This window comes from Ascaphus truei, chromosome 8 (assembly GCF_040206685.1).
Source record: "Ascaphus truei isolate aAscTru1 chromosome 8, aAscTru1.hap1, whole genome shotgun sequence".
Taxonomy (NCBI): Eukaryota; Metazoa; Chordata; class Amphibia; order Anura; family Ascaphidae; genus Ascaphus; species Ascaphus truei.
Genome location: NC_134490.1, coordinates 50391385 through 50414473, shown reverse-complemented (window position 1 = coordinate 50414473; position 23089 = coordinate 50391385). Strand labels below are relative to the sequence as shown.

The 23089-nt window shown below is 41.9% G+C and overlaps 1 protein-coding gene and 1 long non-coding RNA gene across 2 annotated transcripts in view; both read left to right on the top strand.

Annotated features, from left to right (window-relative positions):
* The window catches only part of LOC142501693 (uncharacterized), a 33438-nt gene extending 31469 nt beyond the window's left edge, over window positions 1–1969 (top strand). The window contains exon 3 of the long non-coding RNA XR_012803539.1: window positions 1672–1969. This is a non-coding gene — a long non-coding RNA (uncharacterized LOC142501693). The remainder of the gene's footprint in view (window positions 1–1671) is intronic.
* Window positions 1970–2703: 734 nt separating this feature from the next.
* The window catches only part of NRAP (nebulin related anchoring protein), a 56215-nt gene continuing 35829 nt past the window's right edge, over window positions 2704–23089 (top strand). Inside the window, exons 1-12 of the mRNA XM_075611936.1 lie at window positions 2704–2982; window positions 4801–4895; window positions 5929–6016; window positions 8843–8947; window positions 9523–9627; window positions 9835–9942; window positions 11623–11727; window positions 12428–12535; window positions 14404–14508; window positions 20394–20495; window positions 21299–21415; window positions 22557–22661. Of these exons, the coding sequence (XP_075468051.1) occupies window positions 2911–2982; window positions 4801–4895; window positions 5929–6016; window positions 8843–8947; window positions 9523–9627; window positions 9835–9942; window positions 11623–11727; window positions 12428–12535; window positions 14404–14508; window positions 20394–20495; window positions 21299–21415; window positions 22557–22661 (1215 nt within the window). The 5' untranslated portion in view covers window positions 2704–2910. The remainder of the gene's footprint in view (window positions 2983–4800; window positions 4896–5928; window positions 6017–8842; window positions 8948–9522; window positions 9628–9834; window positions 9943–11622; window positions 11728–12427; window positions 12536–14403; window positions 14509–20393; window positions 20496–21298; window positions 21416–22556; window positions 22662–23089) is intronic.

Below are 23089 nucleotides of genomic sequence, written 5' to 3'. Positions count from 1 at the left end.
TCTTCTAGTGCTGGGAGGTGTCTTCTGTCTGGTGTTGTGAGGTATCTTCTACTGCGGGGAGGTGTCTTCTGGTGCTGGGTGGTATCTTCTGGTACTGGGTGGTGTCTTCTGGTTCTGGGAGGTTTCATCTGGTGCTGGGAGGTATCTTCTGGTGCTGGGAGGTGTCTTCTGGTTTTGGGTGGTATCTTCTTGTGCTGGGAGGTGTCTTCTGGTGCTGGGAGGTTTTGTTGTTGCTGGGAGATGTCTTTTGGTGCTGGGTGGTGTCTTCTGGTGCTTGCTAGTATCTTCTGGTGCTTGGAGGTATCTGCTGGTGCTGGGTGGTATCTTCTGGTGCTGGGAGGTGTCTTCTGGTGCTGGGAGGTATCTTCTGGTGCTGGCAGGTATCTTCTGGTGTTGCGTGGTCTCTTCTAGTGCTGGGAGGAGTCTTCTGGTGCTGGGAGGTGTCTTCTGGTGCTGGGAGGTGTCTTTTGGTGCTGGGTGGTGTCTTCTGGTGCTGGGTGGTATCTTTTGGTGTTGGTTGGTCTCTTCTAGTGCTGGGAGGAGTCTTCTGGTGCTGGGAGGTGTCTTCTGGTGCTGGGAGGTGTCTTCTGGTGCTGGGTGGTGTCTTCTGGTTCTGGGAGGTATCTTCTGGAGCTGGGAGGTATCTTCTGGTGCTGTGTGGTATCTTCTTTGCTGTGTGATATCGTCTGGTGCTGGATGGTATATTCTGGTGCTGGGGGTGTCTTCTGGTTCTGGGAGGTATCTTCTGGTGCTGGGATGTGTCTTCTGGTTCTGTGTGGTATCTTCTAGTGCTGGAGGTGTCTTCTGGTGCTGTGAGGTATCTTCTAGTGCTGGGAGGTGTCTTCTGTCTGGTGCTGTGAGGTATCTTCTAGTGCTGGGATGTGTCGTCTGGTGCTGGGTGGTATCGTCTGGTACTGGGTGGTATCTTCTGGTTCTGGGAGGTGTCGTCTGGTGCTGGGAGGTATCTTCTGGTGCTGGGGGTTCTCTTCTAGTGCTGGGAGGAGTCTTCTGATGCTGGGAGGTGTGTTCTGGTTTTGGGTGGTATCTTCTGGTGCTGGGAGGTGTCTTCTGGTGCTAGGTGGTATCTTCTGGTACTGGGTGGTGTCTTCTGGTTCTGGGAGGTGTCGTCTAGTGCTGGGAGGTATCTTCTGGTGCTGGGAGGTGTATTCTCGTGCTGGGTGGTGTCTTCTGGTGCAGGGTGGTGTCTTCTGGTGCTGGGTGGTGTTGTCTGGTGCAGGGAGGTATCTTCTGGTGCTGGGAGGAGTCTTCTGGTGCTTGGTGGTATTGTCTTGTGCTAAGAGGTATCGTCTGGTGCTGGGGGTATTGTTTGGTGCTGGGAGGTGTCTTCTGGTGCTGGGAGGTGTCTTCTGGTGCTGGCAGGTATCTTCTGGTGTTGGGTGGTCTCATCTAGTGCTGGGAGGAGTCTTCTGGTGCTGGGAGGTGTCTTATGGTGCTGGGAGGTGTCATTTGGTGCTGGGTGGTGTCTTCTGGTGCTGGGTGGTATCTTTTGGTGTTGGTTGGTCTCTTCTAGTGCTGGGAGGAGTCTTCTGGTGCTGGGAGGTGTCTTCTGGTGCTGGGAGGTGTCTTCTTGTGCTGGGTGGTATCTTCTGGTGCAGGGAGGTGTCTTATTACCATTATATATACACTTTTATTTCTCGTTATATCTTGCAGAAAAATCACTAAATTTCCGAGGAACCCCCCCCCCCCCCCTCCCAATTCCTGAGATGCTTACAGGTTTTTTTCCCGGTGTTCTTGCTATAAATTCAAAGATGGCCAGCAGTATGATCCAAGAGAAAGCTGCAACTTCATTACCCCAAAGGTGTTGCTGTTATTGGACAACGAGATCCACAAGATTTGTTGTCCATTTTGAATTCCCAAAAAGGAACGAAAAAACAGAAACTGAAAGTAAGTATCTGAAGAGGGGTCCCCGGAGCTAACAATAATGCGATTCAGGTCCATAGGACCCCCTGGTTTGAATTATTTCAAAATAGATTAAATAAAACAGTAGGTGGGATTGCTGCTTAAAAATCAAGGGGAGCACAAGTGATGTGAATGCAGGGGGGTCTTGGCTAAAGATTAACACAGATATTGCTATTTAGTGTATTACCTCCTTTGTTCATTATAACTAGAGATGTGCACATTGTTTCACAGCACTTTGCAAAATTGGTTTTCCGTGGAAACATTTTGCAAGCATTTTTACATTTTGCTAAAATTCACAACGACCCTGAAATCTGGCTTCACTGGAGAGGGAGAGATATTTCTGAAAATACACCTGAGATTCTTGGGTAATAAGCTAATTTGAATATGCAAATTGTATTGTTTCCCAGGCACCTCAGGTGTGTTTACACGTATCTTTCCACATGTTGTATAGAAGAGTGTTTTGGGAGGTATAAAAGTCAATGGCTACTTTGTGATAAAGTTCACGAACCACAGTTGATACAGCTTTACACATCCCCAATTATAACTAAATATTAGTGATATTACAGAAATACTAAATGACTGCACTTAAAGATGTTATTGCATGAAATTCTTTTAGGGCATTGGGTGACTTCACTCTCCTTTTTAGAAAAGCCAGTCATTGAGGAGTTCTCCGTCTGCCCTCTCCTCTCTTCCCCCCCCCCCCCCCCCGGTTCCCTTCTTCCGTCACTCCACATACACTTCCAGGATTGCAGAAATAGAAACTCTTCATAACTGGCAGCTTTAAAAGCCAATGCGATCTGACACTGGGCAGAAGGTCAGTCACAGTAGGCGAGTTGGATTTGGGATCGGGACGTTAATGTGAGCTGGTGTTTGCTGTCAACTGAACCAAGCTACTGGATCTGGATCTGCGGTTATATCAGCCTCTGTCACCTGCATAAGTTGTTGTGCCATTAACTATTGTGTGGTTGGCTTTCCTGTCCTGTTTTCAAAATGAATGTGCTACCTTGTGCCCGGTGTGGCTTTGGCGTTTACCCTGCAGAGAAGACTACCTGTATAGATCAGGTTAGTGAACAGGTCATTGGGATTTTGAGGGCTGTGTAATGTTTTTTAATTGAATTTCTTTTTTTTTTTAACATCACTGGTGTAATATTACAGATAAGTAAACATTTCTCATCGATAACATATTGTGTATGCAATGCCTTTAATTCTGAAGGGCTGTATATGTTTACTTCAGAGGCATTTATACATCCAGCTGTGGGGGTGCACATTGCTGTTGCTGTAATATGTCTGTCAGCCTACCCCCCCCCCCCCCCCCCTCACATAGGAGAAAGGAACAAAGGAACAATACAATTATAATGATACCATTACAGGTGACTTAACTGAGGTTTGGATTGCATTTACAAGCTGATGTATTAAAGACCAGCAGCATAAGAACATCAGTGTCAGCGGCTTAACCACTGTTTCCCACCTCCTCAATGGCACCAAAGTGTATCAACTGTCTTCTTTTCTATTTATCATGGAAAACGTGCAGGGAATGTCAAATCCTGAGGGTGGTCTTCTTTACGGAAACCAAGTCTTACTCTTGTGGGGATGGATACTAGATGAAGAAGATTGCCACTGTTTACTTTGGTACACAGTCGGCAAATACAATATAATGTTAAAAAAATTAATGCAGATAGCATAAAAACTGGAATTCTCCATCTTTTCTTGGTCGCTGACAACTCGGTTGGTTTATTTTAACGTAGAGATCTTCTAGATATCTCTTATCTGTCCTCCAAGGCCACCGGGCTGTGGCTGGCTGGTGATATCCAGTTCACTTGTCTTGTTTGTTTCTAGGTGAGATAACGCTCACTGCACTCTGCGATGAGCACAGTAGAAACGGAAGCAGAAGACTAACTCTTCTGTCCCCACATCGGGGAGTGCACATGTTACGGTGCTGAAAGGTTGAGGGACCTTTTTAATGTTGTGTTTTTTTAAAAGGCCCAAAGCCTACAGTATGGTGTTCAGTGTTCACCTGGCAACTGCTGCCACGTAGCTCTCTTTCTGTACTCCACCCAGCAGCTGAGAGCTGTTACCCTGGCACTGGCAGACTTCAAAGCATCTCATTAGAAAAAAGGTTGATTTTAATCTTCTCTGTTCTCTGTGGTTTACTAATATCAGGGAAAGGGGCTTAGTGCCATATTAATTTAGGTGTTGTGTTCATTGTTTTAGATTTAAAATACAGAAAAAGACAGATGAAAACTAAACAGTCACCCAAATGTATGGTATTGTGAAGAAATCTTAAAAAAATCAAAAGGGGAATGGCCGCTTTAGGATAAATAGGAAGCTCAATGGTTCAGTTTCGTCCTCACTTGTTACTAGTGGTTCGATGGCCACAATTTGAGAATCTCTAGCATAAAGAATTTAATGGAGTTGATATCATTAGTAAAATGTGCAACAATATATATGTGCTCAGATTAATTCCTTAAACTCACCTGTCAATAAACAACACATTTTGAAGACGGCCTTTGTCAGTAGTAGTTTTAAAGCTCACGTCTTTTTACCTCCACACTCTGGGGTTTATCCCTTTGCTTTGTATTTAAGAGAACTGGGAATTCCAGTATGCGCATGGTCTGAGCTAAAAAAACAGAACTGAACCGATCTGTGCTGAGAATTTGGAGTTAACTGACAAGCATGTGAGATGTTCTAGTCATTTATATACAAACTCCCTGAATAAGGAGCTTTGAGGTTAAAAAAATGTTTTTCTTTGGAATTTGCAAATCTTATGTTTATAAACACTTTTAAAGGGTTAAGTGAAAAAGATATACTATTAATGATGCATACAAATCACACTAACAAGGTATATCAGGCATTATTGCTTAACTTATTTTCCCTTCCTAGATATGGCACAAAGCTTGTTTCCACTGTGAGATTTGCAAGATGATACTTACTGTAAATAACTTTGTCAGCTACCAGAAGAAGCCGTACTGCCAGGCGTAAGTGCATATACTTCCTGCCAGTTAATGCTGTTTTCTTATTTGTTTATTCACTTCTCAAAGAAGTCTCTTACAGAGAATCCATACGTGAAATGCTTTCATATTACTGGTTCACTTGCAAACGTTATGGGAATTATTGCCAACGACAAGATGCTAAGAAAAGGATGTATAAATAAGATGACCCACGTTATATGGTGCATGACATCCTGTATGTAATAGCCATTACCATTGTGATTAGTTTACATATACAGCAGTGCTGATCATATACACTGTAACATAACATACTGTAGCTAACGTATAACAGTGCAAATATATCTTTATTCCATTCCCAATGAATGTGGTACTGATCTCCCAGAAGTCGTTTTCTATGTTTTATTCTTATGTATATTTAAGTAATAATTAATGCTTATGTCCCATAAATATTATGAATTTTCCAAGACCCGCTTTAAATCCCAAACTTGGTCACTGAAGTATTCTGTTTCTCGGTTTGGTACATCTTAAGCTCTCCATTAGCTGGTCTCCACTAGCTGGTCTATTTTTCAGGCCTATATTTGAAATCCTATTCAACATGTCCTTTTTTGTGAAATACATGTTAAAATTATATAGATTATGTTACTTGCTTTCACTTTATGGGGGGGGGGGGGGGAGGGGAGGATTCCTAAATCTCTGATAACGGGTATCAGTGCTCAATTGTTTTTAAAAACCATTCAAATAAAAGGCGGTAACCCCGATCAAGCTCCGATATTCCTTATAGGAGCTTTGTTATTCTACGTTGGGTGGAACTTGAACTTGATATGGAGGGGACAGATTATCAGTGGGGTTCTCAACATGGGGTCTGTGGTTATGATTGAAGGTATCAGACTCACTTGTATAGCTCAGTTAGGTTCTACCCAGTTTTACATGATCTGCCGCTCACTAGACTGTTGTTAAACCTTTGGCGACGCGGTAACAAACTGTATGAAAGAGAGATCCTTGTGGGAAAAAAAACTGGGATCTACTGATGTATGGTATTGTTTATTTTTCTGCACTGCAGACACAATCCCAAAAACAACACTTTTACCAGCGTTTACGAGACGCCTGTCAACATCCATGTGAAAAAACAGTCAGAAGCAGTAAGTGAGGTGAGTACTTACATTTTTCTCCATTAAATAGTGTACAGTATTTGGACCATACAGGTACAGTACAAATATAAAAAACGGTTCCAATCTCCTTTGCAATGGAACCCCTTTTAGTGTTAGAAGTACTATTATCACTGCAAAAGTACTGTGCTAATAAAATAAAAATAAAAAACACTGCATTAGGATGTTTAGAAAACAGGAATAAGACTTGTGGGCAATTCACCGTCTCAGCTTAAATAGCATAACCAAAAATGAATGTGTGGAAGTAACAGTGGAAAATCAAAGTACTGTATTTGGGGATCTCTGGGTAACTTTGGATGCTATCCAGTGATTTCTAGTGGATTTTTAATTGAATTTCTAAATATCAGGTTGAACTTGAAAGACATACTGTATGTCTTTTTTTCAACCTCATCTACTATGGAACTGAAAAAGTTTCAATACCTGTTTTTTTGTGATGACTATCAATTCACCAGTTTATCGCTGCCACAAAAGGCTGAACACCTGCCTGGTTTGAAATGGAAAATAATTTGCTCATTTGTTTTTTCCTGGGTCGGTATATAACTCTTTGCATGTCATGATATTAACTCTAATTCTGCTAAAGATCCTACTCACTCATTTAAAAAGAATCTAAATTTCTCTCGTACTAAATTCTATATAAGGTCATGGGTTCAATTCCTGACACACTACTTTTTACCTCCAGTGTACTTAGCATATTTATGCAATGGAAACGTTTAGTAAGACAATGAATTGCAAACATGTATTTAACATTAAAATGAGAGCTAGACACTTTTAGGGACTGCAGAATATACATATGTAAGTGGTTGGCTTTCTATATTTCTGAAACATGAATTAATAACAACGACCTGCATACAATGTCAGTATTTAGTACTATTAGTATTTTGACTGCCGTTATAATTACAGCCATACACCTGACTTCAAGGCCAGACACAATTTAATAAGACTTTGTGTTGAAACAATGCAGCCAGTCCCCCCTCTGGCTGGGTGAAGCCTTGTTCTGGAATGTGCCTGGGTATTACTTCACACTCTATTTCTGTTTCATGGTTGTGATTTGAGAGCTTGTTATGTGGAGGCTTAGTGACCATGTGTCTAATAATGCTTCCCTTCCACCAACAGCAGCACCTGTTCCTTTCAATCACAGGTCAGACTGAAAAGTTGACAAATAAAAATCAGATTACTTAACACAGAAGAGCTCAACTCCAGTCCTCAAGTCCCATCAACAGGTCAGGTTTTAAGGATACCCCTGCCATAGAACAGATGGCTCAATGATAATGACTGAGCCACTGATTGAGCCACCTGTTCTTATGCAGGTCTAGCTGACCTGATAGCTTAAAACCTGACCTGTTGGTGGGACTTGAGAACTGGAGTTGAGAACCACTGACTTAATATACTTATTTTGATATGTGTGCCATGTATGTACCCCTTTGTCAAAACGAATAAAACACAGAACACTTGTCAGCCATGAGTGGTACAGGAAAGAGTTAATGAACGAGTCACGTAATATTCACGTTGTCTCTTTTATTCACTTCCAATGGGTGGGACAATCAAAAAAATTTAGCAGGAGGGTTTCTCCATATATTTGCAGCTGGGAGATATTGATAAATGGGTTCCCCTTTCTCTTCCCCGAGTAACGTAGTACTCTTTCATCACCATTACATATTTAACCCTTTCACTGCTAGGGGGGACTGCCATGCAAAAGGGCTATAGGGACATAGTGACCAATATGCAAGTGTATTCTCACCTAAAAAGCAGTGGTCTGAAGATCATTACATGATCAGTCTTTATAGATGCATACACTTTGGATACTGTAGGTATGCTTGTAGAGAAGTCATGTAGCATATTCCTTTTGATTAAAGTAGTAGAGGAAGTTTAGCCTTGTAAATATATCAGTACTATTGAGTAAAGATGGGCAGAACCTGGTACATTTGTGTAATTTGTACATTCGCAGCATGAGACGATGTAAAACGTTGCAGTAAATCACCAACTGTGAGTATGTTACTTAGAGTGCCCCAACTTTCACAGATATGTAATGGAAATAAAAATGGTGATTGAATATTAACATATAATGTTGAATAGGGCAGAGAATATGAGCAAATGTTGTTAAATGTAGCAATTTGGGCAGAATTTTGTGCCTATTCACACACATATAAATGTAGGCGTGCTCAGTTTTTAATCTGTGAATCAACAAATTAAAAATTCGGCAAATTTCTATTAAAATTAGTTGGCAAAGTGAACTGAGACAGGGCCAAACATTTCTACCCATGAGTATGATCAAGTTTCAGTTGAGAAGCACAGCCATTGGGAATGAGTGGTGGCCAGTAGAGTTAGGCAATATACCAACATAACAGTAATATCCCCCCCACCCAAAAAAAAGTTGCTATTGAAATGTGTTATTATCACGGAATTGCTATCAACCATGGATTTTTTTTAAATTATGCTCTGTAAACGACATCGCTTTGTAGAGGCCAGCGGACGGATGTTCATTACGTCCTCTAGTGTTTCCACGCTTTGTAATTGTTGTCCTGCCATTGGGTTTTTGGCTAATTTTCCTGTTCTGTCGCCACGGAATCCAACACTCCCCATTTTTCATCCGGGCTTGTGACCGGCATTGGCTGGGTTATCAGCCATGGGAGTCGCTGATGGTTTACAGGCAGCTTGCAGTTTAAAGCTGCAGACCAAGCAATACTTATTTTGTTAGCTTTTAACCCTTTAACCGGCTCCTCTGGCAGTAATGGAGACCGAAATATAAATATTGTGACGTAGTGTTGTCTGATTCTGCTAAGTATTAAGAAAATATACATTCCTTTGCAGATTAAATATCGAGAAGAAGGAGAGCGATTCAAGTCTGTTTTTAATTGGGATATGACGTCCCGAGAGCTGGAGCAAGCTTGTAAAGTAGAAAAACTGATCAGCCAGGTATGCTCCTTGTGTTGAAATACCAATTGTTTATGTAAATTAGGAAAAGTTTCCCAACACAATATGTAAAAGATCATTCTCCTGTGAGTGGGACACCAATCTTTATGGAATTTCACATCATTGGGTTTATACCAGTGCTGAGCAATGTGATATACTCAAGGCATTTGCAGGCATTGAGCCTTCTAAAGGAATGTGCGTATGTATATATACGTAGGTATACTGTATATAGAGATTAAAATTGAAGAGGCTTTGCCTTTTGCCTTTTCCCTGGTGCACAGGCAGCAGGGGCATTGCTGACGCAGGTAGGAGTACCTCCCCATACCCTCCGGAAAGCTGTCTGATACGGTCCCGCTTCTCTTCTCATCCTAAGGACCTGTGATTAGCACAGGAGAGGAGCTGGGCAGTATGTAACAGCAGCTACGGGAGCAGGGAGAAGCTACAAACCACTTTTACAACATTCACACTCCCTTAGGAAAGCGGGGTTCTGGGATGTGCCGTGGTTGGGGGGGGGGGGGGTGCAGGTGAAGGAGCTTCCAGGCCTCCATTAGTTTGTACAGTATGTGCTTTATTTGCAGAAAGCTCATCAAACTGCTTATGAAGAAGGGAAATCTTGGTACTCTGATACGGTCCCAGACCCAGAGATGGTACGAGTTGCTCAGGCTCAGAAGACTCTCAGTGATGTAAGTCCATTCTTGATGATTGTTTTTTGCCTTTTCCCCCCCCCCCATGTCCAAACTCCTAGTTTCTAAGCCCATTCCTCCCTGTGGATAATCTTCTTCACTCATTGTAATCACCAGTGTAATCTTTCTCCAAAGCACTCCAGCAGTGAAAAAGTTGAGAGGCGTTAAGAACTAAAATGTGTGTCATGCCCCCTTGTCTCTTTCTAGTTGAAGTACACAGAGGAATATGAACAGCAGAAAGGCAAAGGCAGCTTCCCTGCTATGATCACACCTGCCTATCAATCGGCTAGGAAAGCCAATAACTTGGCGAGCAATGTAAGTTACTCAGTACACACGCTACTGACTGGCTGATAAAGTGAGTGCTCATGTGAAGCAGTATCCTTTGCTAAATAGAAGCACTTCACTTGACCTCTCTAGTTGTAGAGGTGCATATCCATTAATAATGCTACAGAGACCATTGTGATGGCACGTAGCTTATAGCTCTATGAAGTTAGCCTTTGAATGCCTCTCCCGTATGGAAGAAGGTAAAAAGATTAATAGTAAATCTATTACTGAAAGAGGTATGGGACAGATCTTTCAGCTCTTCATCTTTAATAGTAGTATATTCACTAGATCTGATGTAAAAGTTTCCCATGCAGTATCTTGTAACCAATCACAGTATAGACCAAGGGTGGCCAACTCCAGTCCTCAAGAGTCATCAACAGGTCAGGTTTTCAGGATATCCCTTCTTCAGCACAGGTGGCTCAATCAGTGGCTCAGTCAAAGACTGCACCACCTGTGCTGAAGCAGGGATATTCTGAAAACTTGGCCTGTAGGTAGATCTTAAGGACTGGAGTTGGCCACTCCTGCTATAGACTGTTTATGATGTGGTATTACTGGTTTAACATTTGCATTCATTACATGCCTGAGTAAAAGGGCCATAAATGGAGCACATCTTAGACTGCGTTTATAGTTAGGGCTACGGCGACGTGACCACGTGACGTCAGCCATCGCCATCCCTTTAGCATTTATAGGAGACAGGAGAGGGCGACTGGGGGGCGTGGTGGAGGCGTGGCAGTGAGTGGTTCACCCTCATTGGGTGAACCGCACACGTGCCGCAGATGTCACACGCCAATCGCTGAAGAAGTCAAAATCCTTTGACATCCAGCGACCGCGTGACATCTGCCGTCACGGTCGCGCTCACTATGGGCACCCGCGATGGACTGCATATACTGGCTACGGTGCTGCGCAATGTCGCAGTCGCCATAGCCAGTACTATACACGCAGCCTTACTGTGACCAGACATGCAAAAGCTCACACAAGTTCTCAAATCCGGCAAAATTGACTGTTTATTTGCAAACATAGATCGGGGAAAAACAATAATCAAAATATGCGAGGTTCATGGTAAATAAATGTGTGAAAGTTGTGGCATTTAGGGAAATTGAGACATTTTTATTTTACCTTATTTTCAGGACATGGTGGTAAAAAAATGTGTATCGCCCATTTTATAGCAATTGTAGCCTTTTAAAAAAAAAAATGTTACCAAAAATTACAAAGTTGCCATATAATTGCAGAACCGATTTGCGAACTATACTTGCCAACATTTGCACGTCTACCTTTTTTTTACTTTATTTGTAGTTTCTCTTGTATTTCATTTATTACCAGACACTGTATTCTTCCTGTTTAATCTCTTATCCATAGGGCAGGTTTCATGAAATTACAATTTAGTAGAAATAACAATGACTATTTTAGTAGAAATGACTTTGCCCATTACTGCTCCATCTTGATGATCAATCTGCACTTTGTACATATAACATAGCAGCACCTTGCGCACAGTGGGATAATGTGACTCACCTAATGAGACCTGTGCTTTATTCCCATCCTTCCAGGGAACACAGTCCAGTCAATCCCTTATTGTGAGATACAAGAGGAAAGCGACTGTTTATTTAACCAGGGAGTTGCTATTCTAGACACTACAGTGTTTGCCTTACCTACCTCACCTACTTCTCTTAATAGGTGGAATATAAGCGTGGACATGACGAACGTGTATCCCAGTATACCAGTGTGGTGGACACAAAAGACATTTTACATGCCAAGGCTGGCGGGCAGCTCCTGAGTGATGTAAGTATGAAGATGCCAGTGTTAGGCCGCGCTTATAGTCATGGCGATGCGACGTTGTGACGTCATCCGTTGCAGCAGCGGTTTTTTTGCCTATAGTGTAGGAGGCAATAGATGGCGACCGGGGTGTGTGGCCGTCTATTGCGGTTCACCCTCATTGGCTGAACCGCTCACGTGCCCGCTGATGTCACGCGGCGGTCGCAGAAAAATCAATTTGATTGACTTCCAGCGATCGCGACCAAGCCTTCGCACCATCGTGCTGTCATGGTCGCGCCAACAATAGGTGCACATGACGGGGTAAGTAAACTTGTTTTGACACGACGTCGCCGTCGCCAGGACTATAAGCGCGGCCTTACTTTTCCTCTGTGTCTCACATGCATTGTTCTAGAGCTAGTTCCAAAAGCCACATACCAAGACAGCACAAATTAAACATAATGTTCAGTGTGCTATATAAAATGAGCACATGGCACAGCAGTCTCTTCTGGTCACCATAGGCAGATCCCAGCTGGCACACACTGTTTTCTAGCGCCGCATAATAATGCAGATATAGACTTGCAATATTTGCACACAATAGTTGGATAACTGCATGAGATCATGTCTACAGCATACAACGTACAGACTGTAAGGAGTATTCAATTCCCAGATCGTCAAGCAAAATAATAATTTATACTCAATTTTTCTTTTAAATGGGTTGAATTTTCAGGTGAAGTACACTGGAGATTACGAGCAGCAGAGAGGAAAAGGCAGCTTTCCTGCACTGATAACTCCGGGGTATCTAATAGCCAAGAGGGCCAATGAGCTGGCTAGTGATGTAAGTGTGAATAATTATTACGGGTAATGGTGCAAGGAGGGACGTACAGCATTAAGGCGGTCTTGCTTTGCATTTAAGAAGCATTATAGAGTAATACAGCAGTGTCACAAGAATGACGTACTGTATGTAAGCTGATCCAGTACTTTTGTAATGCAAGTCCCTTCGATTTGAGATACATTTGCTTCATAAAGCGAAAGAGCTTGAACAAAATGCAATGACCATTTAATTTATTACACATTGATGAATGAGCCCGTTATACTCAGTAACATTCTTAATATGTCCATAAGAAAGCTTTCGGGTCAGGAAGGAATGATATTGTGGTCTACTGTAGGTATTGAGCTTCCTATATTTCGGGTTTGGTCCCAGCTCCAGCCACTACAACGACTCTATTCTTCTTCACCGCCTCGCTCACTCTCTCCCTTTAGAAGATTGTAGAAGTCTATGGGGAAGATGCAACAAGGTGAAAGGGCAAATAGAAGACAATTTTATGCTAGTATTTGTGTCAAATGTAAGAGTTTCCTTATGTGACTCAAGTTGTCAGCCAGAGAAGTTTACGACACATGGCAGATATTTTTTTGATGCAAATACAAGAAAGAAAAATGACACAGAGTTTAATACATCTCATTACAATCTGTGCATTATGTAATTCTTCTCTAACAATATTATTATTATCGGTTATTTGTAAAGCGCCAACATATTCCGCCGTACAATGGGGGGGCACAGAGATACATAAATAGAGTTACATACTAAATAAGGATAAACCTGCATAGACAGATACAGAAGGTAACGAGAGCCATGATCCTGAGAGCTTACAATCTAAACATTGATGCAAAGAGACGCAAGATGCAAACATCGCTCACTTTGCATCAGTTTTGCTCCAAATTTGCTTTGATATCTCCCCCTAACTGTGAAGTGTAAATTTGAATTTTAAAGACATAATATAAATATAATATAGTCTTACTGTCAATGAGGATCACTAGGAGATGCTTCTTCGCCGCTGGTCTGGGTTGGTATACTTTTTAAAAAGAGACATATTAGCAATTCTTCTAATTTTCCAAAATGAGAACTGACCAGCTGTTTATAAAGCTAGCAAATTCTGAGCCCATTTACAAAACAAAGAAGAAGAAGCAGGCACACGGTCTTACTCAAAAGGAGGTATAATATGCCATAAAGTCCAACGTTTCGGCAGTCAAATACTGCCTTTCTCACGGTGAAGGCCTTTGACTGCCGAAACGTTGGACTTTATGGCATATTAAACCTCCTTTTGAGTAAGGCCGTGTGCCTGCTTCTTCTTCTTTGTACTGGAACATTTGGGACTACAGGAGCTCCCCAGGACCAGCGCACCGGCAGCTAAGTACCCCACCTCTATTACCATTGATATTGAGTGCGTGTCTCATCCTCTGCCCATTTACAAAACAGCAGCAATAAATTCACCATGTCGAAGTCATTTCAAACTAACTGACTAAATCACCAATGTCCTATATACAGTACTGCAAAAAAAAACCAACAACACTTCCCTTAGGGCAGGACAGCTGGAAGCATGTTCTGCTAAACACCAGAATGTCACAACTGACACCGACACCACCTTGATTTAGTTGATACACATGATGGATAGATAGTTTTTTGTACGTAAACATGAAGATGAAAATGATCAGAATCTTCAATAAAGCTACAATCTGCCCCAGAAACAACATTTGACCCGTCTCATCTTTAGCCATTGGACTTTATTAGATCTTAAAGAACATCTTTTGCTGGTCCTTTTTAACCATGGTTAATGTTCCCCAGTGTTGTTCCCAAACGTATAAAAGGTGAGGAACATTGAAATACAACATATAAACTGTCACTGTTTCTACTTATCTCCGTGCCAGATAAAATACCATCAGCACTATCAAAAAGAGATCAAGGGGAAAGCCAGCCAGACAGCTGTGACAGATGCGGCTTTTAGAAAACAAAATGCAGATCCACTGGGCCAGGTATGTGACAACCACTGAGAGGGGAGCATTTCAGAGCACAGTTGCCAATCTTGTTCTGCGTTTTTGTTCCCTGTCATACTGAGAATGGCAATTCCCTTCCTGATTCTTCCCTTCATTTGCATAAATCGTAAAAACATCAAAGGGAGAAAAGTGCACCTCTGATAGCATCTTACAAGGCAAACAAAGCCTTATTGAAGGTATTTTGTGACATAAAATAATTCAACAATAATAACTTTTCCCTTAGCAACCTGTTCCTGGTAGAATTTAACCAGTACTCCACTTTCTGTAGATCCATCCATTGTCTTACAAGAAGTAATCCAAGGTCTTTGACCCTACACACATGACCTGGTCCTGGTTATTTTACCATTTTAATGCAGCCTAGACATATTGGAGTATCTGTGTTAATATATTATCTATTATACAAACATTACAGTAACCATATGTACATTTGTTGGACAATATATAAAAGGATAGGTGCTATAACTTAGCTTTATGCCCCAAATAAGCCATTTCTACCGAGAAGTATATTTGGCAGCCTGTACTAATAGTGTTCATGTGGTTTTAGTGGTTTATATCAGTGCTACAGTAGGTGCCCAAGTTGAAGGATCATAGATTGTATTGTGGTACTGTCTATTACAGATAGGGAATATTCCTTTTGCCAAACATTGCTTCGATGTATTTTACATTAGAAATATTATCAATACAAACCATTATAACTTGTGCTTATGTTATGAGATTCCAGTGATGACTTCGAATGAACAATTCTAGGTGCATGTTAACAGCATTGGCCATATCCTTGACCAGGGGTCAGACAATGTGGATTTTGCATATTTATTATATGACATCACCATTGTGTATTAACCTGTTACATTTTTTTATTTTATTTATTTATAAAATGTGTTACCAGGAAGTAATACATTGAGAGTTACCTCTCGTTTTCAAGTATGTCCTGAGCATAGAGCCAAGACAAATAATACATGGTTACAAATACAGTTACATAAATGAACAGGATACACATTATATACAAGACATTGCATGCACAGTTACAGATAATATATATTATAGGCGTATGTAACAGTTACAGACCAGATTCAAATGTGAGACAGCTTTAGTTTTGAAAGAACTTAGACTGATTGTGGCTGTGAGAGTATCCGGTTAGATTGTTCCAGTTTTGGGGTGCACAGTAAGAGAAGGAGCGGCCAGATACTTTACTGAACCTTGGAACCATGAACAGTCTTCTGGAGTCAGATCTCAGATGATAAGTGCTGCATGTGGTAGGGGTGAGGAGCTTACCCAGAAAGAATTTGAAGGCGAGACAGGAAAGATGAACTGTGCGCCTAGACTCAAGTGATGACCAATCTAGTTTTTGAGCATTTTGCAGTGGTGTGTGTTGTAGTTGCATTGGAGGACAAAATGGCATATTGAATTGTAGAGGGTATCAAGTTTGCTAAGGTGGGTTTGGGGTGCCGAGCCGTAAACTATGTCCCCATAGTCGATAATAGACATTAGTATCTGACCAGCAGACTTAGGGAGGATTTGTTCCTGTAAAGTACACCTAGTGTACTTCCCCTCTCTCCACACCTACCCCCCTTCCCCTCTCTCCTCCCTCCCCCTCTCTCCCCACACCCCTCTCTCCCCTGCTCCCCCTGCTCCCCTCCCCCTCTCTCCACCCATTCTCTCCTTCCCCCTTCTCTCCATTCTCTCCCCCCTGCACCCCTATCCTCCCCCCTTCCATCTCTCCCTCTCCCCTCCATTCTCTCATTCCCCCCTTCCCCTCTCTCCCCCATTCTCTCCTTCCACCCCTTCTCTCCATTCTCTCCCTCCTACACCCCTCTCCTCCCCCTTCCCCTCTCTCCCCCTTCCACCTCTCTCCGCTCAGCCTATACTGCCTCTCTCACTATTGGTCAGAGCAGGGTCATGTGACCTTGCTCTACGCTCCAAAATCAAATTGAACTGTCTCCCCAAGCACCAAGCTTGGGAGAGCTTACAGTATGTGCCCACGCACGAGTGCGTGAGCAGGGACATGAGGATTAATATTGCAAGAAGGTCAGCGATCGATGCAGCTGCAGCCGCTCCAAAACACTGGGACTCACCAGGTAAAAATTAAAAGCAGAGCTTTGTTGGATTACATTAAAAATGAGAACACTCAGGACAAATTAATGTAACCCAACAAAGCTCTGCTTTTAATTTTTACCTGGTGAGTCCAAGTGTTTTGGAGCGGCTGCTGCATCGATCGCTGACCTTCTTCCTGTTATTTTGGATCGTGCCCGCGCCGGGGAGTGACGTCACTTACCTTCGACCCATGTGACACGGGGAGAGGGAGTGAGAGCAACGGAGGACGGCTGCATCGTGAGTACCTGTACACTCCAGGCTGATCCCTACTACACTGCACTACATGCAACGGACCTTGGTCGGTCTCAGTTTGGCTAGCAGTTATCTCTCCAACACCCTCTCCCTCCTTACACTCCTTCATCTCCTACCATGCTCACACAGGCATACGCCATTAGGTACTTTGCCTTTGAGCTCTGCAGATGGTTTCTTCTACTTAATATTGCAAGAAGTAAACTCAGAAAGCGCCACCCACTCAGCGCTACTGTGGACGCAGCCTTAGGGTGGTGTTAGCATTGGTTCTGATCTGGAGCTCAGTCATTGCAGCTTTAAAAATGTTGCCTTTGTCCCAAATACCATTGTTACAGTCTTGTCAGTGTTTAATAACAGTTTGTTTTGGGAGATCCAATTTTCAAGTCTCAAAGTCAGACTGAAGTATGTGTTCAAGGTCGGAGAGGCTAAGGCTATGTGCATATAAGATTGTGTCATCTGCATACATGTGTATTGAAGCTCCCTTACAAGCTGTGGGAAGATCATTGATGAACACTGAGAAGAGTAGGGGCCCCAGAACAGAGACTTGCAGGACACCACAGGTGATATCCAAGGGGTTGGGGTTAGAACCTGAGATCTACACATGTTGGGATCTACCCGATAGGTAGGAATGAAACCAGTTTAAAGCATGCTTCCCTATTCCAGAGCACTGGAGTTTGTTAAGCAGGATAACATGATCAACTGTATCAAAAGCCTTTGCAGAATCTAGGAATGTTGCACCAGTGAGTTGTCCCCATTCCATTCCACACTGGATTTCATTGCAAACTTTTAGGAGAGTAGTTACAATAGCATGTTTGAGTTGAAAGCGAGATTGGAATTTGCTAGGGAAATTTGTCTTGGTATAGTAATCGCTTAGTTGGGAGTGAACACATTTTTCCATGACTTTGGATAGGATTGTGAGAAGAGAGATTGGCCTGTAGTTTGAGACAGTGTTTTTGACCCCACTTTTGAAGATTGGGACAACTCTGGCTTTTTTTCAGGTCTTAAAGATATGGCCTGCAGACAGAATAGAGTTGATTATGCAAGAATTGGTTTGGCAATGGCTGGGGCACCAAGTCTTAGGAACTTGGATTGCAGTAATTCAGGTCCACATTGGCTGCTTAGTTTTAATTTGAGGAGCGCTTGTGTAATCTCCTCTTCGGATACTGGAACAAATTGAAAATTGTGAGCAGTGTTGGTAGGGGGTGGGGCTATAGGGGTACTCACAGAGTGATGTTCATGTTTGTGGTTTGGGTTGCGTTCTGCTAACAAGTTAGTAGCACATCCCACAAAGTAATCATTGAATGCATTTGCAATGTAAGTGGGATTTGTCAGAGTAATATCCTGTTTGTGATATTACTTGGTTGTTGATGGCTAGAAGGCTGGGATATATTGTTGATAACATTTCAGATGTTAGCTGGGTTTGATCTATTCTTGTGAAGATTGTCAGAGTAATATTGTGATTTTGCAAGTCTTGTTTGCCTTGTGCACATATTCCGCAGGTATCTGGAGTAATTAAGATCCTTGGTAGTGCCAGTTACTTTGTAGCTTTCCCACAAGGCATTCCTGAAATGGTACAGTGCTTTAAGGTCAGTTGTAACCTACGGAAGGTGTCCTGCGTAATGGAGCATGGGTATCACAGAGTTTTAAGAACTCGGATTGGAAATAGTTGAGCGCAGAATCAGGGTCGGGAATTAAGTCGATTCTGTACCATGGGCAGTTGGTAAGGTCAGCCAGAAACCGTTCTGGGTTAAAGTTTCTAAATGTTTTAGTCAGGAGAACTTTAGGGCTTGATTGGAGTGGTTTAATTTTCCTTACACAGTACACTATTGCATGGTCACTGAAATTGCCAGGAAGGATGCCAGAGGATTGGATCCTGCTGGGGTTTGAGGAGAGGATCCAGTCTAGCAAGGAATGGTTGTGAGATTTCAGGTTTGTCCGTGTGGATTGGAAAATGAGTTGCGTTAGGTTAAGTGACTTGAGTTGCATCTGGATTCTGTGGTTTTTAGGGTCGAGCCAATTGTAGTTGAGATCCCCAAGAACTAGCAGCTCACTCTTCTCATGCAGAGAGGAAATGGAGCCCAGAAACTGGGTGATATCATTTAGGGACTGTAGAGGGGCTTTAGTGGGTCAGTAGATGCCAAAAACCAAGATAGGCTTAGAAAAGGGTAGGCAGATTTTGCCAACTAGGATTCAAAAGAGGGTAGGCTTGGGGGGCAATTTAACAGTGTATATTGTAAGGTGTCTGCAATATAAAATAACACCCCTCCTCCTCTCTTTGACCTATCTTTCCTAGAAATTGAATATCCCTGAATGGCGATATTTGCATCAGGGGTTTTAGGGGTTAGCCATGTTTCTGTGAGAACAATGGCTCTGGGTTTGTGCATAAGCCACCATGCCTTTAGTTCATGCAGTTTGGGCAGCAGGCTCCGGATATTTTTATGGGCGACAGATAGACCTTTTTGGAATTTGAAGGGGGTATTCTCAGGGGTATGGGACAGAGTTGAAAAGGGAGGGCCTGGGTTAAGTTCAATTTCACCTGCTAAAGAGAGTAACAGTATGAGTAGACATTTGAGTAGTTGTTTGCAAGTTGTAAATTTGTGATGTTTGCCATTAGAGTGAGCAGTGGTTGGTGTGCTGGTTTTCAGAGTTCTACACCAACATTCAGTAAATAATGCAAAGCTTTTGAGTAATCCAGGGTGTGTGGTGATGTTGGTTGTGGGCCAGGAGGGAGGAGTTTGTAAGGGATAGAGAGAGTAACATTTCCATGAGGCCACAAGAAATAAAAAAATGTTGAGGTACATACCAGGTTCATTATCACAGAGGTAGGTACTGTTGCATGGAGCTGTTGTGAGCCAAGTGAGTGTGTGCAGACTAAACAGCAGAGGTGTGCCTTTTCCTTGTCAACATGTTTTGCTGCTTTGCAAGGCTAGGGCCTATTAAGTTTTGCAGAGGGTTGAGGGGGTTGAGGGTAGTTGTGTGCAGTCAGTGTTGGGAGAGGCTGCAGTAAAATAAGATGTAAAGCCAGGGGTGGGGATGTGCAGGCTAACAAGCATCGGATCATAGTGTGGTCAGAGTAGCTCACCGTTTGTTGTCTTGTGTAGTGGAATTGCAAGAGATGCAGTCTTACTTAGTCAACCTCTAGTCTAACTATATATTCTCTCTTAAAGATGATCACTTTAAGATGCTTCTCTCTAAGATGCCAATGCATACTCTGCCAATGCATCCCTTATAGTGGTGTTACTTTTATACATCTAAGCAGTCATATGACCCCCTCCCCCCCCAATAAATCTGCCTGTTACAAGTTGGACAATTAGCAGCACACAGTTAAAAAAAAAAAAACTTTTCATATTCAAAACATAAAAGATTATTATTTATATCTTTAAGCATTGGTGTGCCACGTATATACATTCTTTATAGTATTAATAACCAGCAACACATTTTTTCAGGGAGGATATCCTTTTCCCATATCAGTCAGAGTATTCGTTTTATGGAAGTAACAACAATGTCCTATTTCTTCCCCGTAGGATTACACAGAGGAGGAGGAGTATAGGGGCAAAGGAAGTTTTCCTGCCATGATCACTCCAGCTTATCTCCATGCTAAAAAAGCCAATGACATTGCAAGTGATGTAAGTAGCCATATACTCTGTGTGTAATGTCCTGCCTAATTAAAATCCACAGTAAGCAGAACATGATTATCTCCTTGCTGCTGGAAAGGCTCATCTACACAATGCATCATACACACTTTCAGCAGGGAATTGGGTTATTGATGGATACACTGGGCTGAAGGAGTAGCTCAGTGAGTAAAGCCTCAGTGAGTAAAGGCTCAGTGAGTAAAGGCTCAGTGAGTAAAGACACTGACTGATAACAATGATACTGAGTTTTAATTACGGGAACCTGGTTCAATTCCCGGTGTTGGCTCCTTGTGACCTTGGGCAAGTCACTTTATCTCCCTGTGCAACAGGAAACAAAAACATAGATTGTAAGCTGATCTGGGCAGGAACCTGTGCCTGTAACATTCCTATGCGCTGCGTACCGCACACTATACTGTAATTGTGACGCGCTTTGAGTCCTTTGGGAGAAAAGCGCTATATGAAATAAAGTTAGCATTATTATCATCATTAGAAGCTATTTAACTGATTAAACACTCACAACTTTGAGTCCTATTGGGAGAAAAGTGCCATATGCAATAAATGTATTATTATTAATATTATTATTATTATTATTATTATTATTATTATTATTAATTGTCAGTGATGTGCTCTGAGTGGCAAATGTATCTTCTTGCAGTATATAAAGAAAACACATCAATATTAGGGATTCATATTCAGCACTTCTCCATAGCACAGAACATGCTTTAATATAAAATGGCTTACTGTACTGTACTCAAAATAAGTGGAAAGGTTTCTGACTTTATTATCATGTCTTTCAGATCAAGTATAAGAAAGATTACTTAAAAATGAAAGGAGCAGCTCACTATAACTCTCTGGCCACTGAAGACAACCTGAGCCTGAAACAAGCCCAGAGTGTTAACAAGCTGGTCAGTGAGGTAAGACTGAACTACACATGGCATGGTGATGTGAAGGACTCCCAGCAATGCCTTACTAATGCATTCACATACTCATCTATAGTTCATCTGGTAATTTTTCAACGACGTTGTCTATTTTCTTCTAACGACCAACAATATTCAGGATTCAGGAACTATTCTCTTGGGCTACTAGCATAACACCTATAATACATCAAGATTGGGATATTAGCCAAGTACAAAGCTCAGTTCAACATTTGCCCAGCACCTTATTTCACTCTAAGGGCTAAATTCTATATACGGCGAAGCAGTCATTTGGACTGTTTTCAACCATAAATCGTCATTGAAGTCTAAGAGGATTTTGTCCGAACACTGTCCCAATGGCGTCTTTGAGGTATATATAGAATTACCCCTAAAGTGGAGAAGCAGGCATATATTGACCCTATATTGATTGGTGCTTACTGCACCATTTAGTTATCCTCTTAACACACCCACCAATGAAAACCACTCTTTAGAATGTTTCATTCACACCAAGTTTTATGAACTCCATTGATTTGATATATTTTCAGTTTAATTCACATGTTTTGTTCTTAGTTTTTATTTTTCTAGATACTGATTGTACAAAAACCCTACATGTTAACTTCATTAAGTAGTGAGGCGCCAATCATTAATATCATTAACTTGCATTATTTCCTGTGCCTCAAAGTGTACTATCCTCACTGTTATTACTTTCCTTTCAATTACCAAACTCATCAAAATATAATGTACACGAATGTGGTTAAAGAACGCTATTTTTCTCATCTACATGGATGGTATTTTGAGTATCTCATGAATTCTTCATTCTGAATCAATGGCAGCATTACTTAAACTAGAAATGATAATTACCAATACATTGTGTGCAGTGTGTTGCATGAAACAAACTTTATAGTGGTAATGTCGTCATTTTTGGTCCAGTAAATAATGCCTTTAGAGGAGTTGATGTAAATGTGTCCCTAAGGGTGCTGCAATTTAATGGGTTGGGAAGCTAGTGTTGAGCCCACTAACATAGCAGAGTAGGAGAACTAGTCCTGGGACCTCTGCTACGGGGTCATTTGACACAGCCACCAGGACCACTGCTAATTCCAATAAGGGTCTCGTTCAATTTTTCTTTGACTACATTATGCAGGTGGAGTACAAGAAGGATCTGGAACACAGCAAAGGACACAGCATTAACTACTGTGAAACACCCCAGTTCAAGAATGTCAGCAACATCTCAAAATACACCAGTGATGTAAGCACCATTTGGACTCACATAACTCCCGATGCTGGGATCATTAAGGGAGTGTGTGTGTTTATTCCTGATAAGCCTGGGACCTCAGACAAGGTCCGCTCTGAGCTCTGATTAGAGCACTTTTAACAAAGCTTCCAAAGCACATTAAAAACCCTGACCATATTTTACAGAATGGCTTATGACTCGTCCCTTACGGGCCACACAACTATGGGGATTTACTTTATCTCGCATTTGCATTTCTTAATTAACGTTAAGTAATGGCACATAATCCCCGGTGACTACATTTGGGAGAATTATGGAGTTAAGTCCTCCTAATTTACTGCTTTAACACTGAAGTTCACATTTTGAAACAACTTTGTTTGCTAATTGCTGGCATTCCAAATGTGGAATAACGCGATTCGTCTGTAGTAAAATGTTAAATGCCGTTC